The following is a 26767-nucleotide window of genomic DNA, read 5'->3' as shown; positions in this document are numbered from 1 at the left end:
CAGTAGTCTAGGAGAGATCAACTAATCCCCTCTACACCCCATCCTCCTATTCCTCAGCCCTGAATTTCTTGCCTTTAGTCTGTGATAACTCATTCTAGTAAGTGGAATCATCCTTACATCAAGCAGCATCACAATTTTGTAATTTTCAAAATTATTCCTCCTTGATTTTTTGAACTTGAGTGGATACAAACCATATTCACATTTTTCCATTGCTCTGTAGTAATACAATATATTGTCTAGGGGCTCCTGTGAGTTTCACTGGGGAATGGGAACTGGGGTCCCGGTGAGTTTCAGTGGGGAATGGGAACTGGGGTCCCGGTGAGTTTCAATGGGGAATGGGAACTGGGGTCCCGGTGAGTTTCAGTGGGGAATGGGAACTGGGGTCCCGGTGAGTTTCAGTGGGGAATGGGAACTGGGGTCCCGGTGAGTTTCAGTGGGGAATGGGAACTGGGGTCCCGGTGAGTTTCAATGGGGAATGGGAACTGGGGTCCCGGTGAGTTTCAGTGGGGAATGGGAACTGGGGTCCCGGTGAGTTTCAGTGGGGAATGGGAACTGGGGTCCCGGTGAGTTTCCAGGGAGATTGGAAGTTTGGGTCCCAGTGAGTTTCAAGGGAGTGTGGGAATTGGGGTTCCCAGGGAGTTTGAAGGAAGATTGGGAACTGGGGTCTCAGTGAGTTTCAAGGGAGGGAAGCAACTGGGACTCCTGTCAGTTTGAGATGAGCACAGAAACTGGGGCTGCAGCGAACCATGCACCAAACCAGGGGGATTTCAAATAATCAAACAGCAGGTGATCAGACTTTTACTGGCATATCTTTTCATATGGAAGGAGCTAAAACCATGTATAATGTTCCAAGTGTGCATCACTACGTCTCCATAAAAAGATAGCAAGACCTTTTTGCTCCTGGACTCTCAAACTCTTGCAATGAAAGCTAATACTCCATTTTTCTTCTTATATACCTGGCGCTGAGTTGCGGTCTCCATTGAGGTTGTGGCTCAGACCTAGCTTGTATTTTTTTAAAGTCATGGGGCTTGTTTTGGGGACAGGGAGGTAAGGTAGGGGTTCAGGACAGGATTTTCTGGATGGGGATGTGGGGGAATTAGAAGACAGGCTGGAGTCTAAGCCTCTGCTTCGCATTTGAAGGCAAGTGGAAAGGGCCAGCAGACCAGCGAGGACGTTTGGGGTCCTGTCATCAGTGAAACTGGAGTTTGAGGCCTTGTTTTCAGGGTCCAATCATCAGCGAGTCCAGGGTTCAAGGCCTGGAATTTGGGTCCTCATCCAGAATCCCCATTAGTCATTATATATGAATCCTGGTGATACCAAAGATCAAAGTCTGAAAGTCGACTGATAGTCCAGATCAAAGCCCAAAGATCAGTTGAAAGTTCAGATCAAAGTCCAAGGGTCAATCAGAAGTCCAGATGTTGAGGTCCAATCACCAAGTCTGCAAATGTCTGGGTCTGCTGGGGAAGTTGGGGCCCAGTGTCTGTGAATCCATGAGATCGCTGGAGGCTGAAGACAGCCGTTAGAGCATGTGCGTCAGTGGGTGGGAGGGAGGAACAGGGCTATTTTCACTGTTGTTGCTTTGTTACCCGATATGTTTTGTTACTCTCTGTGTTGTTCTCCCAAGCATCCTGGGCACTTTACAATGGTGCTGAAATGTGTGGTGACACTTTTGGGCTGCACCTAGCACATCCTTGCCAAACAAACCATTTCACTGCATGCTTCCATGTACATGTGATAAATAAATTTGAATCTCAATTCCTTTTATTTCTTTTCATCTGAAGCAAACAATGAAAGTTTGGAAAGATTGAACCTGAGTTGGAACCAAATCCAAACACAGGGGGCAGTGGCCATAAGTGCAGGATTACGGGTAAGAACAGAAATTCCTTCCCTCGATACAGCTCATTTTGCTGTTTGACTCTATCTGATTGGGTGTCCATGGTATTTGACAATAATAATTAGATTTGTGCAGTTCTTGAGCATTCGAAGGTGGCTGTTGAGACCAAGATGTGAGCGACACAAAAAGTGCATGGAAATTACCCTGGATCTGGTAGAGAAGCCACTGCTCTAGATTTCCCTCTTTAAAATGATGTGAACTGCTGGAAGAAACCTGTGTTTTTTAGTGGAAAAGCCGGTGCACTGGAGCAGTTCCGCTCTCTCGACCTCGGAAGTCCGGGTTCAGTGGGACGAGTAGTCGTCACAACTGGGCTCTTCCTTGGTTACAGTGGATGACCATGATTTTTTCTGTGCCTTGTCATGCCCTTCGCTCTCCCCAAAATGTTGCAGAATTACCTTTCTGGCTGCTGGATATCACGGTCGATCTGATCCACCCAGTCCGACAGAGCTGACTTTGCATGTTAGGACAGGCATGTTCCTTCTAACAACTTAAACACAATTATCGTATCTGCCTCCACTGCCACCCCTCACAAGCTGCTCCGGGAACCCTCTGCTCGCCGTGTAAATAATCTTGCCCCACGCATCCCTTTTAAATAATCCTTCTCTCACCTAAAATGCATGTCCTCACATAATTGACATTTCTATCCTTGGAAAGAATGATTCTGACTAACTTAACTTGGAAGGCAGGGAGCCTTGACATTTTACAAGCTGTCTAAGAAATTCACTCTGCTGATTCTGAACAAAAAGTACCAAAAAGGAAAGATTTCAGGGTGCGATTAATGGACAGCTTTTTAACAGTGTACTATATTCTCAATGAGCTGAATGGTCTCCTTCTGTGCTATTCCCTTCATTCGAGGTAAAGTGATATCTTCAAATCTTCATTCATCTTGGTTGCTGTCCCTGCATGCTTCAAATCAGCCACCATCGTCCCTGTACCAAAGATCTTCTGCACCTTCAGAACTAAATAACTATCACGCGGTGGGACTGATGCTAGTCACCAGGAAAAGTGCTTTGAACGGCACATAACAAAAACTCCATTCCTGCCACTTACCAACAGAACCGCTCATGCACCTGGTCCGAACACACCTAGAAAACAAGGACACTTGTGTCAGAGAGCAGTTTCTGGATTTTGGTTCAGCATTCAACACTACTCTCCCACAGACCTTGTTGAATAAACTATTTCTTGGTCTAAATACCCCACTGTGCAACTGGGTGTTGGACTTCCTAACCAGCAGGCCTCAGGCAGTCAGGTTGCACTCCCACCACCCCCCCCCCCCACCCCTGATCATTCCTCATCACGGGTGCCCCACAGGGCTGTGTGCTCTGCTCATTGCTATGCACACTGCTCACACTCTGTACGCCTGAACACTTGAGTAATCACATTGTCAAGTTTGGCAATGACACGATAGCAGTGGGGCTCGTCACTAACAATAGGACAGCCTACAGAGAGGAGGTGGAAGAGCTCGAGGCCTGGTGCCAGACAAATACCTCTTCTTCTATGTCAACAAGACAAAGGAGATGGTTATTGACTTCACTCACAGCCCTTTTTACATTGGTGGCACAGCAGTGGAAATTTTCAGGAGTTTCAAACTCCTCAAGATTCAAGATTCAAAAACTTTATTGTCTTTCCAACCATACATCAGCTCTGCAGGGCAGAATGAGACAGCGTTTCCCAGGGGCAAATGCAATCATAACATAACAAACACAACAATAAATAGTAAACACAACAGTAAATAGTACAACACAACAGCCATAGGTCAGTTAAAATCAAGTTATAAGTGTCCAGTGCGAGTTAAAAGTGTCCAAAGCAGAGTCAGGTAGTGCAGCTATTTAGCAGTCTGACTGCCTGTGGGAGGAAGTTGTTTAGTAGCCTTGTGGTTTTTGTTTTGATGCTCCTGGAATGTTTGCCTGATGGCAGAAGAACAGTTCATGGAGAGGGTGTGAAGGGTCTTTAATGATGTACCATGTCTTCTGGAAGCATCCACTTTGAAAGAGGTCTTGAACAGAAGGTAGGGAGACCCCAATAACCTTCTCTGCTCCCCTAACCACCCTCTGCAAGGCTTTTTTGTCGGCAGCACTGCAGCTGGATTACCAGGTAGTGATGCAAAAGGTCAGCACACTCTCAACCACGCCTCTGTAGAATGTAGTTAAGATGTTAGTGGGAAGTGATGCTTGTTTAAGTTTCCTCAGAAAGAGTAATCTTTGCTTGGCCCATTTCACAATCCCAGTGGTGTTCCTGGACCAGGTGAGATTGTCTGAGATCTGCACCCCAAGGAACTTGATGGTTTCCACTCTCTCCACTGTGGAGCCGCTGATGCTGAGGGGTCTGAGCAGTGGGAGTGAGTGCACATCTCACACAACTTCTCATGGTCCCAGAGCACATCCTACACAATCAGGAAAGCTAACCAACACCTTTACTTTCGAGGAGGTTGAAGAGAGCTGGACTATGTACTGTATCTCTACACTTTCGTCATTCTACAGGTGTGCAGTGGAGAGCTGATCACTGCATGATATGGAAAATGCACTGGAGTGGACAGGAAGGCTCTAAAATTAGGCAGTCAAAACTGCCCAATGCATCACCTATGTGCTATCAAGGAATATATATAGAAAGGAGCTGGTTTAAGATGGCACTACCCTAATGTGCAGACAACAGCTTACTGCAATTCAACAGGCAAGAAAGTCAACTTAGAACATTACTAATAACACCTTTTCTGAAGTAAATTGTGGTAAACTATCACCACAAACAATGAAGAAGCAAGTGGAGGCAAAGCTGATTCAAAGGATGGGCTGTGCGGGTGCATCGCAAAGCCGAGGGGTAACGGGTTCAAGACAGGGTTGCAGACGGAGTTGGTATCGTTGTAACATTGAGATGAGTTGATGTGGAAGAGTTTCGATGGCCATCCACCTAACCCGGGTGCGAGGTTGGATCACTTCAAGCCCCAAGCGTGTTGCTGTGCCAGGATCCGGGTCCTAGAGTGAGGCGTGAACCAGTGCTTGGGTAATTTAAACACCGCTCCAGATTGACTGGAAGCACCAAGGCTGTGAACTGCTCTGGTGGCTGTTGTCTCTGCAAGTTTCACCGTGTTTTTGGCCCGCTAATATGATGAACTGAGATCAAGGCTCGGACCTGCTCCGACTGCTCTAGGGAGCAGATCTAAGGACCAATCTGGTTCAGAATGCTGTCATTTGCTTTGATTGTTTGCATGATGTGTGTGTGTGTGTTTCCCTCTTTCTCAGCGCAGTGGTTATGGTCTTTCCTTTTTAAATTGGGTTCTTTGGGTTTCTTGCTTTGTGGCTGCCTGCAAGCGAACAAATCTCAACATGCATAATTTATATATTCTTTGATAATAAATGTACTTTGAATCTTTGAAAAGGGCCAATAACATTATGAAGGATCCCACCCATCCTGCTCATGCACAGTTTGTCCCACTCCCATCAGGGAGGAGGCTACAAAGCATCCACGCCAGAACCACCCGACTGAAAATCAGTTACTTTCCCCAAGCAGGAGGGCTAATCAACACCCCCACCCCCACCACTTTATCATTTCCTGTCAGTCACTTTATGTATAGACACACCTGTGCCTAGTGGTTATTGTGTTTTTTATTATTATTATTGTGTTCTTGATCTTATTGGGTATTTTCTGTGCTGCGTCAGAGCAACATTTTGTTCATCTTTTTCACTTGTGTCCTGGAAATGAGAAGGACCAGCTAACCAGTGCTTTTACAGGCTTGCTCAGTGGCGCAGCAAGTCGAGGTGCTGCCTGTCAGTGCTGGTGACCAGAGTTCAACCCTGGCTGGAACTGGCCCCTTCTCCCTGTGAGTGTGTGGGATTCCTCCACGTGCCCTGGTTCCTCTGCTTCCCAAAGAAGCATAGGTTGGTGGGTCAGTGGGATGCTGTAAATTGCTCTGAGTGTGTAGGTGAGTGGTAGAATCTGAGGGATGTGGGGAGAATAAAAACATGGGATTAGTGTTGATGGGTGCTTGATGGTCAATGTGGACTGAAGGGTCTGCTTATGTGCTGTGAGACTCTGTAAGAACTAGTTACGATTGGAATTGGAATTAGTTTATTATTACCACATGTACCAAGGTACAGTGAAAAGCTTGTTTTGCATACTGTTCATACAGATCAAATCATTACACAGTGCATTGGGTAGAACAAGGTAAAACAATAACAGAGTGCAGAATAAAGTGTGACAGTTACAGAGAAAGTGCAGTGCAAGTAAACAATAAGGTGCAAGATCATCAAAGGTTTCAAAGGTACGTTTAATGTCAGAGAAATGTATACAAGATACATTCTGATGAGGCCAAACTTCGGTTGGAGGAACAACATCTCATATATCATCTGGGTAGTCTCCAGCCCCTTGGTATGAACATCGAATTCTCCAACTTCTGGTAATTCCCTCCCTCTATCTTCCCCATCCCACCTCTACTCTGTCTCGTCTTCTAGCTGCCTATCACCTCTCATGACTCTGCCTTCTTCTACTACCCATAGTGCTTTCCCCTTAGATTCCTTCTTCACCTCTCCTGCCTATCCCCTCCCCCACCCCTTGATCTTTCCTCTGATTTGTTTTCCACCCTCTCCCCACCTTCTTTATAGGGCCCCTGCCCTCTCCTTCTTTAGTCCTGACGAAGGGTTTCGACACGAAACGTTGACTACTTCTTTCAACGGATGCTGCCCAACCTGCTGAGTTCATCCAGCTTTTTTGTACGTCTTGATTTGACCACAGCATCTGCAGTGCACTTTGTGAGATACATCCTGAAATGCTTTTACTTCACAACCATCCACGAAAACAGAAGAGTACCCCAAAGAATGAATGACAGTTCAATGTTAGAACCACAAAGTGCCCCCCAACTCTCCCCCTCCCCGCGCGTAAGCAGCAGCAAACAACAATCCCCCCTTCCGCCACCGGCAAAAAAAGGCATGACCGTTCTGGTTTCCTCCCACATTCCAAAAACATACAACTAGGGTTAGCGAGTTGTGAGCATGCTATGTTGGCCCCAGAAGTGTGGTGGGACTTGTGTGCTGCCTCCAGCACGATCCTCGGGCTGCTTGGCTGTGGATGCAAAATGACAAATTCCACTGTATGTTTTGATGTTTCAATGTACATGTGATCAATAAAACCTATATTTATTTTTATCAATGGAGTTCCAAGTCAGCACAGTAATTATTGTCATGTGTTTATTATCATTATCTGACCAAATTCTGTCTGCCATTTCCACACAGTTTCAGCATGTCTTCTGTCTTTAGATCAATATCACCTTGAAGGTCCTTGATCTTTCCTGTAATGGGTTTGGAAATGAAGGTGCGTTGGCCATAGGAGAGACTCTGAAGTACAACAACACCCTCCTGGAGCTCAACCTCAGCACCAACCACATCAACAACGAAGGGGTTTCCAATCTGTGCAAAGGACTGGATGTCAACGACAATGTGAAGTTTTTGTATGTATGTGTCACCTTGAGTAATGCTCATTGCCAGTCCAAGAAACAATGACGTTCATCACATAACTCCTTTAACATTGGTAGTTTGAAGGGAAATCATTGGTAGTGTAGTGGTTAGCGGTGATCCCCAATCTGGGGTCAATTCCTGCTGCTATCTGTCAGGAGTTTGTACACTTACCCCATAGCTGCTTGGGTTTCCCCTGGGTGAAGAGTTTCCTCCCACATTCTGAAGACTAACAGGTTAGGATTTGTAAGTTGTGGGCAAGTGATGTTGGCGCCAGAAGTAAAAACACTCGTGAGCTGCCCCCACCACCCCCTTAGACTGCACTGGTCATTGACACATTTCAGAGTTTGCTTTGAGGTTTTGATGTGCATATGACAAACAAAGAAAATACTTAAGCTAATCTTTAAAAAACAAACATAAACTCTGAACAGAACTCTGAAGCTGTACCTCCAAAACCTTGGACAAAAAGGTAGGATTTATAGAGTACCTTAAAGGAGAAATGATGGGAAAGAAAAAAAATAGACGACAGACCAGTACAGCACAAGAACAGGCTTTTCAGCCCATAATGTCTGTGCTGACTAACATACCAAGCTAAACTAAATCCACCTTCCTTCCATTCCCTTCTTGTTCATGTGTCTGTCTAAATTCTTCTTAAAAGTTAAGATCTTCCTCTGGCATTACCTACTACACCCTTTGTTTAAAAAAAACTTGCCTTGTAAGACTCCTTTTAACTTTCCCCCTCTGCATTAAACCTATGCCTTCTAGTATTTGATATTTCCACCTTGGGAACTGACTCTCCACCCTATCTTTGTCTCTCATCATTCTATAAACTTCTCTCATGTTGCCCTCTCAGAGAAAAACCATCCAAGTTTGTCCAACCTCTCCTTATAGCAGAGGCTCCCAACCTGGGGTCCTTGGGGCCCCTTGCTTAATGGTATTAGTCCATAGCATTAAAAAAAAGGGTTGTGAACCCCTGCCTTATAGCTAATACTCTCCAAGACAGGCAGCATCCTAGTGAAGCTCTTCTGCACCCTTTTCAAAGCCTCTACATCCTTCCTAAAATGGGGAGATAGAACTGAAAGGATAGAAGGAAACCTGTAAAAGGAAGGGTGAAGTAATCGAGTCAATCCATTTACCCATATTATTTGTGCAAGCATTATTTAACACTGTTCACAACCTTCTGAAGAATGAGGTCTAAGATGAGGGTCACAATCTCAGAATGAGAGGTTGGCAATTTAGGACAAAGTTGAGGGGAAATTTCTTCATTTCAGATTTAGATTTATTTATCACTTGCAGTGAAATGTGTCATTTGCATTAATAACCAATACACCTAAGGATGTGCTGGCGGCAGCCCACAATTGCCACCACACATCCTGGTGCCAACATAAGATGTCTGCAGTGTTCAGCGTAACAAGCAGCAACAAAAACACACTCAGCAAAACAAGCCTCTCTCCCAGCCTTCAACCATCTCATAGAACTTAGGACATAAAACATAATAGCACAGTACAGGCCCTTTGGCCCATGATGTTGTGGACTTCCCATCGTGGAGCAGCTGTAAGAGGTTCAGTCATTGTTCATGCACAACAAGAGCAGCCAGAGGGAAGGATTAGATTGATCTTAGAGGTTAAAAGGTCAGCACAACATTGTGCGCAGAAGTTCAGGAGTATTCTATAAGATTGTTGGTGGCCTGTCTAAGTGGGAGACTGAGAAAAGGGCTTGTTGTTTTGTTTTGTTATTGCTGTTGCTTATGTCTTTTTTCACTGTACACTGTGGGCATGCTACGTTGGTGCCAGATTGTGTGGTGACACTTGCGAGCTGATCCCAGCACATCCATGGGTGAAATAGAGACCATAGGTTTAAGGAGAAAGATGAAATATTTAAGGTGAACCTGAAGGGAAATTTCTTCTCTCAGAAGGTGGTGCAAATGTCAAATAAGCTGCCAGCAGAAGTGATTGGATGCAGATTCAATTGTAATTAATAGAAGCTTGGATAGGAAGGGTTTGGAAGGATAGGGTCTGGGTGCATGTAGGTGGGACGAGGCAGGTCAGGATGGCATGGACCAGATGAATCAAGGGGGCTGTTTCTGTGCTGTTAGCTCTATCATGACTATGATAAGATTCTGAACATTAAGAGAATCTTGGGAATTGGTGTTAAGGAAGTAAAATGGTGCCACAATAGATCAGCCATGTTCTTGATGAATGGTGGAGTGAGCACAAAGGACCACATAGTCCTCTTCTGATCCTAATTCTTCCCTTTTTATGTAGACATTGGTCTTCAACAGTGTCTTAAGTCAACTGAAAGGTTAGTGATAATGTTGAGATATAAGAGATGACATATGCTGGAATCTACAGCAAGAAATCTTAAAGATTAGCTTTGTTACATGCCCATTGAAACATACAATGAAATGTGTCATGTATCAATGATCAATACAGTCTGAGGTTATACTGGGGGCAGCCCTCAACTATCACTATGCTTCTGATGCCAATATAACATGCCTACAACTCAGTAATCCTAACCCGTATGTCTTTGGTGTATGGGAGGAAATCAGAATGCCCAGAGGAAACCCACATAGTCATGGGAAGAACATACTACTCCTTACAGACAGTGGCAGGAATAGAATCATGATCTTCCAGTCGATGGTGCTGTAAAGTGCTACACTAACTGCTGTGCTCCATGGAACTCAGTAGTTTGAGCAGCATCTATGGAGAGAAAAGAATTGTTGACATTGTGGGTTGAGACCATGCTTCAGGACTGAGAGTGAATGGGGGAGATGGCCGGTATAAAGAGTTGGGGGGGGGGGAGAGAGAGGAGAGGAGGCTACTGGTGAATGGCAGAGTGAAAGGGTTGTGGGTGTGTGAGGGATGTTGAAGGACTATGTGCAGATCATTTCAGGTAGGATAGGATCAATCCGGGGGGGAGGGGCACAGGACAGAGATGTAGTAGATGGAAGCAGACAACTAAAAAGAAAATGGAATAAGAAATCAGAAGCAGTTTTAGTATCACTAATAAATGTGAAATTTGTTATTTTGCAATAGCAGTGCAGTACATAAAAAGCTACATATATATATACAAACATACAATACATATACACACACATATATACATACAAACAAGTGCAAAAAGAGAACAAGGCATCTCTCTTTTCAGAGAGGAGTAATAATATTGAACTTTTTCAGTGTTTTTTAAAGTAAATTTTAAACCTATCCTTTGACTGCCTTATTTGGTATTGTTGGAGGAAATTATATTATTTTGGAGACACACGATATGCATATTTTGGCCTTTATTTCTCTTATAGCCAGGAGGGCATTGTTGCTTAAGTGGAAGGATTCCACTCTGCCTACTCATGCTCATTGGTTACATGATGTAATGTCTTGCTTAAATTTAGAGAAGATTCACTGTTCAATTTCTGAACCTAGACAAGATTTTTTAACATTGTGGGGACTTTTCTTGAATTACTTACAAAATCTTTGATTTGCTATTAAGCACAGATGTTGGCTAATAATATGTTTTACTATATGTTAAGGATTTTTTCCTTTTTTTTAACCAGACAGCTGTTTTTTGTTTCTGGTAGTGGGTTTAGTTTTTTTTTTGTGTAATAAAATTACTTCTTTTCAATTTTATGTTTAAATTCAATCTATATGGATATGGGGTAATTACACCACATCTGTGATTTCAATATATTGTAATTGATGCATAATACATATCTTATATATTATATATTTTACTGTACCCTGTATTCTTTTATGTAAGAAATTAATAAAAAATATTGAAAAAGAAAAGAATTCCCTTCACTAGGAAGTTTAGGTCAATGGAAGAATAGGGGGGATAGGTTTCTACTAGGCAAAGGAATTGGAATAGATTAATCATGATCCATTCCTGCTCCTGATTCTGATGGTCTCATATTGTCTGAAAGGGCCATTATCATTTAGACTCCCTTCTGACTCTCCTTTACTATTACAGCTGAATAACAATCCTATAACTGTGGAAGGTGCCCTTCGTCTTTTGGAGGTCATGCAAAAGAATGACAAGACAAACCTGGAAACAATCAGCATTCAAGTGAGTCTCACTCTTTATTTAGAACATAGAACAGTACAGTACAGTGCAGGCCCTTCAGTCCATTTAACCTCCTCTAAGATCAATCTAATACTTCCTTCCCACATATCTCTCTATTTGTCTTTCATCCACGTGCCTATCTAAGAGTCTTTTAAATGTCCATTAGGACCATTTCCCTCTATGCTTTGTCTATTAAAGTGTCTAAATATATTTTAAATACAGACTGTATCTGATTCCATTAACTCCTCTAGCAGCACGTCACAGATATCAACCGCTCTTTGTGTCAAAAAACATATCACTCAGATCTCCAGTGTGGAGGGAAAATCACCAACCGATCATGAGGCTGGATCAATGATATCTATTGTAGGGACAGCAACAGGCCATTCATACCATCCATCTGTACTAACACAGTGGCACAACTAAGACAGTCACTGTTTGAAGAACCAGAGACGCAAGCCTGATCTGACTTCGGGCATTGCCTGTATGGAGTTTGCATATTCTCCCTGTGGATTTTCCCCAGAGCCTCCATTTTCAACATAGAACATAGAACTTGGGCTTAGGTGATGTCACTGAACTTGAGTTTAGCATTAGTGATCAAGGATGATTTTTTTCCTCCAATCGTGCCCCAAGGGCACTGAACACAGTTCTGCTCATAAGCAAGAATACCCAGAGGCAGCAGAAATAGTATATAGGAACCATGCTTGTCACTGTGCATAACAGAACAACTTGGGCAGAATCTGGTGGAGAGGAATAGAGATACTATCAGATCAGTGACCTTGGAACATCATCTGAGAAATGGAGTGAATTATTCCCAGTAGTAGAAATCTGAAGGAAAAATGCTGGCGGAATGCTTGTACATTCCAGAAGTGTTCCCTTTAAAGATTAAAAATTAGCTTTACTTGTCACATATACATTGAAGAATTCAGTGAAATGCATTGTTTACATCAATAACCAACACAGTATGCCAACTCTTGCCTAACATACTTTTTTTCCTTTGCAGAATGTACTGGTGAATGAAAAGTTCATGGAACTGCTAAAGGCAATTACTGATAATCATCCACAGTTTCAAATTGAAATTAGAGGGGTTGGTGGCTTTGTGTCAGGGGGGAGAATCCACAGACTTGATCCAATGAAAGTGATCCAGGTAAGAAAACCCACAAACATAAAGCATTATGAACATGGTTAATTCAGTGTAATGAAGTTTAGAGAAACTTGCATGTAGTGTCTTTCATGTTCTCACCTTGTCTGTGACCTGGCACTGTTACAATGAGGCCCAATGTAAACTTGAGGAACACCACCTCATTTCTCATCTGGGCATATAACAACTTTCAGGATTTCATTTCAAATTCAACTTCAGGTAACTATTTTTTCTTTATTTTGTATAGAACTGGTGGGTTGTACTGTAGCTCATCAACCTTGATATTGGCAGTTCTTTTCTCTCTCCGTATTATGGTCTCACCCCCCTGGGCATTTTCTATAGCACTGCATTTCACAGCCTTTGTGTTACAACTGCCCACAATTTAAGGCTTTTATTTCTGTCTGTTCTAACTGCCCTTTTTTTTACAGCTTTTGCATTCTTTTTTCCATGTTTGTTTTCTCAGATAACCATCAACAACTTATCCCCAGGACAATCCTGGCTTTATCCTCTCAAGACATATCTCCTTTGTCCAAGCCATATTACACCCTCTCCAGAACCTAAAACAAATGTTTTCATTCTTCTTGCTCTAACAAAGTCTTTGTCCTGAAATATTGTTTCTCCCTCCACAATTAGTCTGATCTGTTGACCTTTTCTAGCATTATCTACTTATATCTCAGATTCTCAGTGTTATGCCTGCGCCCCAACTCTGAGGGGTCGAAGGGTATAAAGTAGCCTCCTCCTTTTTGAGAATCGCAAGATCGCTATTAATTCAGGTCAGGAGACCCAGGAAATGAGAGAGAGAGACGCAGAATCCACAGGGGGTTTGGAATGTCCTGGCCCTTCAACAATACAAAGCCACGGGAACCGGCCATTGTCTCTTGGAGACGGAATTGTGTATTGAGCACTATGCTATTCATCGGCGTCCTCAAGGAATGAGCAACGTGGGCTGGTTGGGGGGGGTGGCATCCTCCCAACCTGATTGACATCTGAGACCCCGTGAGTACGGATAAAAGAGGGTCTGGGGAACAACCCCTTTTAGACGCACCAGGAGAAACGATAGAAATCCCGTGACAGCGTAATAGCGACAGCCGGTGGAAAGCCCACGTGCGTCCTTTTCCATTTGCCTCGGAATTGGTGGGGCTGACCACGGAAGACGGCTTAGCTAAAAGGAAAAGGACACCGATGACATTTCGAAGGATCGACATCATAGAAAGGAAAACGGGCAAGTTCTAAACCCTGTCTCTCTCTCCAGCCAAAAGCTGCAGCTTGAATGAACTAAAGTGACTTTTATATTTCCATCGGACAATACATTATCCCCTAGACAACGATAGAGTTATTTCTTATTGATTATTGTTATACCCGTGCTTTTAGATTTAGTATTGATGACATATATTATCTGTATGTTTGCATTGATATTATTTTTGTGTATTTTTATCAATAAATACTTAAAAATAGTACCATCAGACTTCAACGGTCCTCTCTATCTTTGCTGGTAAGTGACCCAGTTACGGGATGCGTGACATCAGAATGAGTCCAAATGCTTCACAGCTAATAAGTTACCGCTGAAGTATACTCATATTACTTGGTAGGCAAATATGTCAGCCAACATCTGAATAACCAACTTTGCTTAGTCATTTATACAATAGCTTATGAAAATGGCAACTCAAGTGGGGGTGGCATGGCATGGTAGCATAACACATTAACAGCACCAGTGACCTGGGTTCCACTCCTGCCACTGTAAGGAGTTTGTACATTCTCCTCGTGACTGTGTGAGTTTCAGGTGCTCTGTCTTCCTCCCACTTCCCAAAGACATAGGGATTGGTAGGTTAATTGGGCAACAAGGGTCTGTTACTATGCAGTATCTCGAAATTCTCTAAAAATAAAGTGGATAGAGCAGTAAAGAAAGAAAGCGTATATCATGCTTGCACACATCAGTTGGGGTATTATTATTGATGTCAGGAGGTCACATTGCAGCTATACAAAACTTTGTGTGCAATTCTGGTCACCACACTACAGGTCCTGGAGACTTTGGAGAGGGTGCAAAAGTATACTAGGATGTTGCCTGGATGAGAGAGTATCTGCTCTAAGGACAAGTTCAGGAATAGTTATTAGCCTACAACAATCAGGCTCCTTAAGTGGTGTGGATAACATTACTCTCCAGAACTCTGCTGATTCTACAACCTACAGACTCACTTTCAAGGACTCTACAATTCATGTTCTCAGTATTATTCTGTTTTTATTTGCACAATTTGTCTTCCTTTGCAGATTGGTCGCTTGTCAGACTTTATTTATATATAGTTTTTCATAAATCCTATTGTATTCTTTTCATTTCCTGTAAATACCTGCAGGAAAATAGATCTCAAAGTAGTATATGGTGACATATATGTACTATGATAATAAATTTACTTTGACTTTGATATTACACCATGAGTGCTAATACTTTAACAAATACACTTACATAGGATAGAGCAATAAATTAAGTTGTCCCTGACTGTTGTGTGATTGTTTTCTGGCAGAATTATCTTGACAAGCGCAAACTTCGCCTCTCGGATTTCTTCCGGAACATGGACAAAGCAGGAAATATGAGCGTGCCTGTGTCTGACTTCCGAAGAGCTTTACAGGTTGGGAGCTGGTGGTGGTGGCGTTAGTGGGGGGGGATGTCTTTGCATAAAGATGCTGCTGAAATTGTACATATCGGAGAACTGTAACAATGGGAATTTCACAATCTGTCCAAGTGGGAGGGGGATAGCATTAATAAGTCTGTCTCAAAGTATGCCATGCCATTCACCAACCATCATTAAACCCTCCCACTTCCTCATCTCCTTTACTGAAATTTCAAGTTTATTTGTCATGTGTACATTGAAACATATAGTGAAATGTGTCACTTTCACCAACAACCAACACACTTGTGGGTGTGCTGTGGCAGCCAGCAAGTGTTGCCACACATTTCAGTGCCAACTAGCATGCTCACAATGCTTGGCAGAACAACAGTGAACACAACAAGCAGCAAAACAAGTCCCATTCTTCCCTCCCAGCCATGCACATACACAGAACTTCAACCACAGATCTCCAGCCTCCAGCAGAATCCAAGGTTTTGTTAGATTATGGACTGGAAGGGCACTACTGCTATAATCCTCACCAAGAGTGTAAATGTTAGCAGGACTGCTTATTGAAAAGTCTGAATTCCGTTGAGCCTTACTGCTTGTTTCTGGAACTTCTCCCACCAGCAATTCAACATTCCGTTGGACCTCATCCAGGTTGAGGAACTTATCAACAAGCTTGATAAGGAAAACACAGGAGCAATTGACTACAGGTAGGAAGTTGAACAATGAAGTATTAACCATGTGGAGAATGTTTTCTCTTCTACCTTGGAATTCAGAGTGACTCCCCCAGAGGGATTTTATAGCACATGACTATTACATCGAAATAGCTTTTCTACCTTTTTCTCAAAATACCCTGTTTTTGATTCATTTCTGACCTGTTGTAAGACAGAGTCATAGAGTACTGCAACACAGAAACAGACCCTTTGGCTCAGTTAGTCCACACCAAACTGTTATTTAGCCTGGTCCCATCAACCTGCACCCAGACCATGGTCCTCCATACACCACCCCCCATCCATGTACTTATCCAAATCTCTCTTAAATGGTGCAATCAAACCCACTTCTGCTGGCAGCTTGTCCCACACTCTGAGTGAAGTTATCCTTAAATATACCACCTTTCACCCTTAACCTTTGACCTCTAGTTCTAGCCTCACCCAATCTTAGTGGAAAACCTGCTTGCATTTACCCTATCTATACCCCTCATTATTTTGTATACCTCTATCAAATCTCCCTTCATTCTCCGACACACCAGGAAATAAAATCCTAACATATTCAGTCTATCCCTATAATTCAGGTCCTCAAGTCCTGGTAACATACTTATAAATTTTCTCTGTACTCATTCAGTCTTCTTTATATCGTATGGTGCCAGCATAGCATGCCCACAATGTTCAGAAGAACAACATGGAACACAACAAGAAGTGACCTTACAAGTTTTGAGTTTCTAATGCTATCTCTTACTTTTTCCGCAACATGTACCCTGTATTTACCAATGTATTGTATATATACAGTATTTTATATTTCCACAGTATAAGCATTCTTTATTTGAAATTTATTAAGTATAAATACAGATTTGTAAGGTAACCACTTTTAGAAATATGGTTAAGTCTTAAAAAATTCAAGAGATCAAGCATAGGCCACCAAGTTCAAGTTCAATTGTTATTCAACCATCTATGAATACAGCCAAATAAATTAGTACTTCTCTGGGGCTGAGGTGCAAAACACAGTATCAACAGTCATACACCACACAAAGCACATATAAGATATCATGTCCTTTGATCCAACAGGTCCATGCCAACCAAGATTCCCATCTAAGTTAGTCGATTTCCCCACGTTTGGCCTATATCCCTCAAAACCTTATCTATCCATGTACCTGTCCATGTGCATTTTAGATATTGTCGTGGTTTTAGTATTAACATTTATGGTCCCAGGTTGTCCTTGATTTTATACCTCCATCCCTAATAGTTACAGGCCATATGGTGAAGATTGGGATTTCAGCCTAGCTATGACAGAAAGAAGTGCAAGACCCATTGAAAGCAGAAAAATGCAGATGCTAGAAATATAAAATAAAAACTGAAATTACTGGAAATACTCAGATGGGCAGGCAGAATCTGTGGAGAGAGAATTAGACAATACATTTTAACCAATTACATTTCATCAAGATTGAAGGAATGGCATGTTGTTTAGAAGGTAATTTGTTGGTTGGGCACAATATATATTTCTTAGGGAATACATAGAAAAAGCAAAACAACCTGTAATTATGCCAAAGATTAAGTTTCTTAATTAGTTCAACAAGAAAATACTGATGGAAAATTACTGACTGACTGATGAAAGGCAGCATGCTAAACATCTTTAAAGGTTCTGCAGATGCTGGAAATCCAGGGCAAATGTTTTTGAGTAACACAGTAGATCAGGCAGCATCTATGGGGAGATATAGCCTGACCTGCTGAGTTTCTTGAGCATTTTGTGTGTGTTACTAATCATCTTTTCCTCCTCCCTTTCCGGTTGTGATGCTGCTTTCAATGAACCATGCACTGAATTCCCATGTTCCTGTTCCATTACTCTCCCAAGTGCCCTACCGTTTGTAGTATAGCTCCCTTGTTCACCTGTATCTCCACACACTTATCTACAAACCCCATTTCCAGAAAAGTTGGGATATTTTCCAAAATGCAATAAAAACAAAAATCTGTCATATGTTAACTCATGTGAACCCTTATTTAACTGACAACAGTACAAAGAAAAGATTTTCGATAGTTTTACTCACCAACTTAATTGTATTTTATAAATATACACAAATTTAGAATTTGATGGCTGCAACACACTCAACAAAAGTTGGGACAGAGTTAAAATAAGATTGAAAAGTGCACAGAATGTTCAAGTAACACCGGTTTGGAAGACTCCACATTAAGCAGGCTAATTGGTAGCATGTGAGGTATCATGACTGGGTATAAAAGTAGCGTCCATCAAAGGCTCAGTCGTTGCAAGCAAGGATGGGTCGTGGCTCACCCCTTTGTGCCAAAATTTGTGAGAGAATTGTTAGTCAGTTCAAAAGGAACATTTCCCAACGCAAGATTGCAGAGAATTTAGGTCTTTCAACATCTACAGTACATAATATTGTGAAAAGATTCAGAGAATTCAGAGACATCTCAGTGCGTAAAGGGCAAGGTCGGAAACCACTGTTGAATGCGCGTGATCTTCGAGCCCTCAGGCGGCACTGCCTAAGAAACCGTCATGCTACTGTGACAATTATAGCCACCTGGGCTCGGGAGTACTTCGGAAAACCATTGTCACTTAACACAGTCCGTCGCTGCATCCAGAAATGCAACTGGAAACTGTATAACGCAAGGAGGAAGCCATACATCAACTCTATGCAGAAACGCCGGCGAGTTCTCTGGGCCCGAGCTCATCTCAGATGGACCAAAAGACTGTGGAACCGTGTGCTGTGGTCAGATGAGTCCACATTTCAGCTAGTTTTCGGAAAAAACGGGTGTCAAGTTCTCTGTGCCAAAGATGAAAATGACCATCCTGATTGTTACCAGCGAAAGGTGCAAAAGCCAGCATCTGTGATGGTATGGGGGTGCATCAGTGCCCACGGCATGGGTGAGTTGCATGTATGTGAAGGTACCATTGACTCTGAGGTGTATATTAGGATTTTCAAGAGACATATGTTGCCATTAAGGCGATGTCTCTTCCCGGGACGTCCATGCTTATTTCAGCAGGACAATGCCAGACCACATTCTGCACGGGCTACAACAGCGTGGCTTTGTAGACACACAGTGCGTGTGCTTGACTGGCCTGCTGCCAGTCCAGATCTATCTCCTATTGAAAATGTATGGCGCATCATGAAGAGGAGAATCAGACAACGGAGACCATGGACTGTTGAGCAGCTGAAGTCTTATATCAAGCAAGAATGGACAAAATTTCCAATTGTAAATCTACAACAATTAGTATCCTCAGTTCTAAAATGATTAAAAAGTGTCATTAAAAGGAAAGGTGATGTAACACAATGGTAAACATGCCTCTGTCCCAACTTTTGTTGAGTGTGTTGCAGCCATCAAATTCTAAATTTGTGTATATTTACAAAATACAATTAAGTTGGTGAGTAAAACTATTGAAAATCTTTTCTTTGTACTTTTGTCAGTTAAATAAAGGTTCATGTGAATTAACATATCACAGATTTTTGTTTTTTATTGCATTTTGGAAAATATCCCAACTTTTCTGGAAATGGGGTTTGTATATTGAAATCAATTTGCTACTTCTCAGTTCACATCTCTAACTGCTCTAGATGTTCTCCTTTGATTTTTCCTTTCTTCTTCCCTGCATCTTAATTTAGTATTCCTCCAACGTTCCCCATTATGATGAAAGGCCATTGATGTGAAATGTTAACTAACTCCCACACCATAGATGCTGCCAGACCTTCTGAGCATTTCTAATGACTTACTTATGGTTGTGTAGTGGTTAGTGCAACAATTTGCAGAGCCAGCTGTAAGATCAGGGTTCAATTCCCAGAATTCTCATGTGGGATTCCTCTGGATGCTCTGGTTTTCTCCCACATTCCAAAGTGTCACAAGATAGTTAGTAAGTTGTGGGCATGGAAGAAAGATGACACTTGTGAGCTGCCCCCAGCACAATCGACAGACTGTGTTGGTCATTGACACAAACAACACATTTTATTGTATGTTTAAATGTGCATCTGACAAATAAATAAAGTTAATCTATTTAGTTTGGGGAAATTTCTGCTCAAACGATATTGGTTGTTGTACATGCATTCTGACAAATTCAGGTGAATGTTGGCAACTGTATTCTGACAACTTTGGGTGTACAGAGGGTGGTGAGATTGAGATTTTTAATAAAGGAAACTGATTTACATTATCTTCACCGTAAAATGCTTCTTATTTCTTTTCAAACTAGCTTCAGTCTGCCTCAAGAAGCATAGCTTTTGTTAAGTCAGGACATAAGTGCCAGAGATAAAGCCAACTAGTGCAAAAAAAAATGGAGAGAAGATGAGGTTAACAACAAAATGTATGTTGTGTTAAAATTCTTACAACTAGCTACAGTATTTTACTTTACTATTAAAAATAAATATTAAATTATTTTTTGCATATTCTTTCAGAGATTTGAAGATAAGACAATTTATCCATAATCTTAGATACTCAATGGCTATATATTCCACGGCAGTAGTGTTGTCTGTAGTTTCTCCAAAGTACGAGCACACAATTATCCATCCCTGAAATACCTTTTTGAAATTATACTGTATAAACTTGCTAGTGGTCCATTCTATGTGAAGAAAAATAAAACTCTCAGAGAGAGATGACACACTCACACTGATAATTATTAGCTAGAGAATTCTTCATAATGCGTTGTGGTCTGGGTGAAGGGGCAGACAACACATAACACAAATACAAAACAAACTTATAGTGATTTTGGAGGCTTATACTATAATGGTAACCCATGAGGTAGATATAACATGGTAACAGCACAGGTAGATGCAAGTTGGCCCAATATGAGCCTACTGACTCTCCACCAGAGCAACTACTTCTATTGGTTGATGGAATCTGGAATTAGAGGGGAAAAATGCTTCCACTAAAGTATCCAAAACTAAATAACAATAATAATGATAATAAGTACTTTATTGATCCTGAGTGGGAAATTCTTTCATTACAGTAGCATTTAAAAACACACTTAGCTAATACTAATGTACAATATAATATTTACAATAATATTGTACCAATGTGAAATAATAATGTACAAAATAATAGAGCAGACAATTGTGTATTCTCCTGTCGCACAGAGATGAACTGTTGTATATGCTTATTGCATTTGGTAGGAAAGATTTTCTGTAATGATCCCTGTGACAGGGGAGCTGAATGAGTCTGTTCAAAAGGGTGTTCCGCTGCTTATTCGGATCATGGAGAGGATGTGCCTGATTGTCCATAATCATCTGTTCTTATTAAAAAGTTCACACCTCCATTAAGGTCTTGAAAGAGTTAAATTAACATGGCTGGTAAATTGCTGAGTACAACCTTCGATGTTGCTGACTTTATCCCAGCATGAAAATAGATAATACCAGAAGGCATAGTTTTAAGGTGATTGGAGGAAAGATATTGGGAGGGTGGTGTGAGAGGAAGTTTTTTAAAAAATGGTGAGTGTGCAGAACATGTTGCTGGAGGTGGTGGTGGAGGCAGATACATTAAGGATATTTAAGAGACTCTTAGATAGGCACATGAATGAAACAAAAATGGAGGGCTATGTGGGAGGGAGAGTAGAATAGGTTGAAAAGAGCAAACTGGCACCTCTTGTTCCTCTGTTTCTGGGAGACAATGTCACATGAAACGAAAGTAAGACAATCTGCCCCAGCAATCTTCCACAATATTCCCAGATGCTTTTTGATGCAGAGTCTGGTGAGAGAATTACCATTAGACCTCAGAGGCTGGAGCTTTGCCTGCCTAATACTTTCAAACATGAAGGGTAATAAGACAAGTTCAGAAACTCAGCTCTTGAACTCCCACATTTGCTCTCCAGAGCCATTTTATTTGGATTTTCTGTGTCACCAGGAATTAACTGCTAATCTCCAAGACTTTATTGTGGGCAATTCACAGAAGAAATATCACAGGGATATTCTCCTTTGAAGAAGAATTTCTTCTAATTACTTGGCAGCATTTGAGAAGGGAAAAGGTTGTTTGACAAAGTCAGGAACAATTCAGGCAGATAATCCAAAGTCTATTCATTTTCTGATTGGTAAATGGAAGGTAGGTATCTGACTTGTGTTGGAAGCATGGGGGGGGGGGGGAGCACTTAGAACTTGAAGATGAGACCTCTGGACTGGTTCATCTGTAGTGCTTGAGGTCATTTTTCCATTGTTGGTGATTTAATCTACGGTGTTTGATGTCGACCTTTCTAATGCTGAAGGGCTCAGTCATGGTGTTCTTCAGTCTGTATGTTCCTTCACTAGATTATAGACTCACCATTTCCACCCACAGTCAATTTTTAAATGTTAGCTGCAATTAATGTTTTAAACTGTTTAAAAAAATAATTCCTCTTCTTTTGGCCTTGTTTTCCTTACTTCTTTTTTAACCTCTTTGACCCTCTCCCATCTACCCAATTCTGAGCTGAGCAGGAATCTGGTTAACACCAGGAAGCAGATGATTCAGGAGCACAGGGAGCAACTCCGCAGGGAAGACAGCAGGCAGAGGAAGGAGAAACAGAAGGTGCAGCGGGTGCTGATGACGTTCAGAAATGTAATAAAGGCTGTCACCCCCCATGGCTCTACTGTCATTTCATCAAGTCAGGTTAAGCTGCCAGACATCCATCCACTCAAAACCTCTAGCTCCCAGCATTCAAGCTCCACACCGTTAAGTTCATGGCACCATGTGGTGGTCTCAAATAGCAGTCGGCACTCAATGCCAACTCTGAACAGTGTTCAGGTACACCAGCAGTTCAGCCATTCCAGGAAAAAACCATTTGTTCCCACTGCCAGGGTGGGATCTTCCCCTGCAACGCACTCAACTTTCCAGCCCAAATCACGTGTGCATTCTCTGTCATGTCCAAGTATGATCTCCAATATAGAGAGAATTCCTGCAGCTGGGTCTAGCCCAGCTACTTCCTTTCACATCATACAAGCAGCACCGCTGAGGGAGATAAAGACTAAAAGATAGTGATGGTGAAACCTGTCGGATAGGAATCCATCCTAAATTGTCTGACTTCAGTGAGATCAGATCTCACAGCAGTGTATGATGCATAATTTCTTATCAAATTGCATTTTCAGACAGAATCAGGCATCACCCATCAAGTTGCTCTGCCTTTCAATCACAGCTGATTTTTTTCAACCCCATTCTCCCGCTTTCTTCTCCTAACTTTGACTCCCTTACGATTCAAGAACCTCTTCCACCTATCTCTTCCCAGGTTCTTACTTATCCCCATCCCAGTCCACCGACTTCCCTCCTCACCTGGATTACCTATCAACCATCAGCTTTTACTCTTTCCCCTTTCCCCACCTTCTTCTGGTTTGTGGCCCTTTCCTTTCCAGTCCTGATGATGTAGCCCAAAATGTAGACTTTTTATTCCCCTCAATTAATGCTACCTGACCAGCTGAGTTCCTCCAGCATTTTGTGTGTGTTACTCTTGATATCCAGCATCTGCCGAAACTTTTGTGTTTAAGAACCTATTTGTCTCTGCCTTAATTACACATGACTTGACCTCCATAGCCCTCTTTGGCAACAAATTCCAAGGATTCACCACCCTCTAGCTGAAAAATAACTTCTTCATCATAGTTTTAAAAGTACATCCCTTTATTCTAAGGCTGTGCCCTCAAATCCTAGACTCTCATGTCCATTCTATCGAGGCCTTTCAGTACCAAATAAATTTCAATGAGATCCCTTACTCCTTTCCAATTCTTCTGAACTCCATCAAGTAGAGTCAGAGTCATTAGTCATTCCTTATACAGTATGTTAGGGCTTGCATTTGTAGAATTATTCTTGTGAACCTCCTCGGGACCCTCTTCAGGCTCACATCCTTCCTTACAAATAGGGGACAAAATTATGCACATTATTCAGATTCATTTATTACATATACATTTGAAACATACTGTGAAATGCACCATTTGCATTAACCAACCTAGGGATGTGCTGGGGCAGTTTGCAAGTGTCACCACACATTCAGGTGCCAACATAGCATGCCCACAGTGCTCAGCAGAACAACACAGAACACAACAGCAAAACAAGCCCTTTCCTTCCTCCCACCCACCCAACAGTCCTCCAACCCCTAGGACAGACCACCTAGCCTCCAGTAGACACAGACCCTATGCTGCGTTGCTCAGCAAGCTAGTCCTATCCGCTCATAGCCCCGCCAAAACTCTCCTGTTCATGTACCTGTCTTCATAGCTTTTAAAAGTTGCTGACAGGCCCACCACAATCACAATTTCCGGCAGCTCATTTCAAGTATGCACCATCCTTTGCATGAAGAAGCTGTCCCCAAATGTCCCTTTTAAACCTGTCACCTTTGATCTTAAAATCATGGGCATGGCAGTGTCTGTGATCAGTGATTGGGTCTCACAAACAAGAGAAAATCTGTTGATGCTAGAAGTCTGAGCAACACACACAAAATGCTGAGTTCATCTGAAGTTTTGTGACTGATTGTGGTTCGATTCTCAGCGTTGTCTCTAGAGTTTGAATATTCTCTTCATAACAATGTGGGTTTCCTCTGGGAGGTTTGGTTTCATCCCGCATTCCAAACGTGTATGGTTAGTGTTTGTGTTAGTGAGTTGTGTGCATTCAATGTTAGTGTCAGAAGTGTGGCGACACATATGGGTTCTCCCCATCACAATCCTGTGGTCATTGACACAAACTGGCACATTTCACTGTATGTTTCAATGTACGTATGACAAATATTCCTAATCTATCTTTGCCCTTTTGTTATTAGCACCCCCTTCCTGTGTAAAAGACTATGTGCTTTCACCCAGTCCATGTTCCTCATGATCTTATGTACCTCTATCAGTTCACCCCTCAACCTTGTATGGTCCAGGGAATAAAGTCCTAGTCAACAAACCTTTCCATGTAAATCAGGTCTCCAAGTCCAGGTAACACCTTGGTAAATCTTTTCTGCACTTGTTCTAGTGAGAATTTATGTGTAACAAAATTTATGTGAATTAATACTCATTATTGTAATGAATTCATGAACAAAACCAAAAGGGAATCCAGAATAGGTGTAAACAGCAATGGGAGAATTATTACTGGCATTGCTTGTCCATAATTTTTGAACAATGTATTGCACTGTACTGCTGTTGCAAAACAACAAATTTCATCATGTATATCAGTGATTATACAACTGATTCCAATTTTAGAAAAAAAAAATGACAATAGATACAATTTATAATTGGTTAACCTAGCACTGAGAGTAGAGGTTTGTAAAGTACCCATCATGAAGATGGGACATTGTCTTATGACCTTCAGTGGAAAAGTGAAGAAAACTGATGTCAGGTCAAAGTGGGTTGGGACAATCAAAATGGAAGCTCAGGGTTGCACACTTTCAATGGAGGGAAAAGGTTTTACCATTATTGTGATATGAAACCATAAGTGTTTGAGTGTTCTTTGGAAAATACATGTTCCAGTACGTAGGCTGTTATCTTCAATAAACTGCTTAAAATTCTTCATGTACTCTTCCCTGGTTTACACCTCTTGCTCAACATGTCATTGCTTCATCTTCCCTGCTATACATATGCTAGTTTTCATTCAGAGTAAGGTAGTGGTACAATTGGTGGTACAAGGGACAGCACAGTAGTGAAGCAGTTGGTGTAACACTATTATAGCGCCAGCGACAAGGGTTTAAATCCCGCAAGTCTCCCTGTGTCCATGTGGGTTTTCTCTGGGTGTTGCAGTTTCCTCTCAAATTCCAATGGCATAAGGTTAGTTGGTTAATTGGTCACATGGCTGGAATTGAGTGGCATGTGGTCATTGGGCTAGAGGGGCCAATTACTATGTTGTACCTTGAGAATAAAATAGACAAATAATCCAAGCTCTGCAGTGAAAATCCAGAGATGTGAATTGAAATTTTGGCAGCTGTATTAGAATTTGCATAATTGGAATATTTAAAGGAATAAACAGAGGGCTGACCAATGAAGGGTCTTGGCCTGAAAGGTCAACTGTTTATTCTTCTCCATACATGCTATGCAGCCTGCTAAATTCCTCCGGCATTTTGTACACGATGAACAAGATTGTAATGATGGACACTACCCCCTGCACACATCCTGAGCCAGTATTCTGAGTGGATGAGTTGGAAAATGGAGTGATATTTTGTTTAAGGCAAAGGCAACTTAAATTGTAATTAGAGATGGCAGAGGAACTGAATGTGTATTTTGCATCAGTCTTCACAGTGGAAGACATCTGCAGTATACTGAATGTTCTAGAGTGTCAAGGAAGTGAAGTACGTGCAGTGAAAATTATGACTGAGAAGGTGCTCAGAAAGCTTAATGGTTTGAGGGTGGATAAATTTCCTAGACCTGATGGAATGCACCCTTGGGTTCTGATGGAAGTAGCTGGAGAGATTGTGGAAGCATTAACAATGATCTTTCAAGAATCGATAAGATTCTGGCATTGTACCGAATGACTGGAAAAGTGCAAATGTTACTCCGCTGTTTAAGGGTGAGAGGCAGAAGAAAGGAAACTATAGACCTGTTAGTCCAATATCAGTGGTTGGAATCGATAGTTAGGGCTGAGATTACGGAGTACCTGGAGGCACATGACAAGATAGGCCAAATCCAGCATGGTTTCCTGAAAGGAAAATCCTGCTTCACTAACCTACTGCAATTTTTTGAGGAAATTACAAGCAGGGTAGACAAAGGAGATGCAGTAGATGTGGTGTACTTGGATCTTCAGAAAGCCTTTGACAAGGTGCAGCACATGAGGCTGCTTAAGATCCCATGTAATTACAGGGGAGTTACTACCATGGGTAGAGCATTGGCTGATCGATAGAAAACAGAGAGTGGGAATAAAGGGATCCTGTTCTGGCTGGCTGCTGGTTACCAGTGGAGTTCCGCAGGGGTCGGTGTTGGGACCACTGCTTTTTACAATGTTATGGACAATGGGATTAATGGACTTGTGGCGAAATTTGCCAATGAGACAAAGATAGGTGGAAGAGTGGGTAGTGCTGA

At 42.0% G+C, this 26767-nt stretch overlaps 1 protein-coding gene across 1 annotated transcript in view; it reads left to right on the top strand.

Annotated features, from left to right (window-relative positions):
- lrrc74a (leucine rich repeat containing 74A) overlaps positions 1–22778 on the top strand; it is a 28515-nt gene extending 5737 nt beyond the window's left edge. Inside the window, exons 3-9 of the mRNA XM_073037612.1 lie at positions 1782–1867; positions 7141–7335; positions 11296–11391; positions 12389–12532; positions 15043–15147; positions 15754–15839; positions 22241–22778. Of these exons, the coding sequence (XP_072893713.1) occupies positions 1782–1867; positions 7141–7335; positions 11296–11391; positions 12389–12532; positions 15043–15147; positions 15754–15839; positions 22241–22778 (1250 nt within the window). The remainder of the gene's footprint in view (positions 1–1781; positions 1868–7140; positions 7336–11295; positions 11392–12388; positions 12533–15042; positions 15148–15753; positions 15840–22240) is intronic.
- Positions 22779–26767: the final 3989 nt, after the last annotated feature.

This window comes from Hemitrygon akajei, chromosome 3 (assembly GCF_048418815.1).
Source record: "Hemitrygon akajei chromosome 3, sHemAka1.3, whole genome shotgun sequence".
In the NCBI taxonomy this organism is placed as follows: Eukaryota; Metazoa; Chordata; class Chondrichthyes; order Myliobatiformes; family Dasyatidae; genus Hemitrygon; species Hemitrygon akajei.
This window is presented reverse-complemented; position numbering and strand designations above follow the sequence as displayed.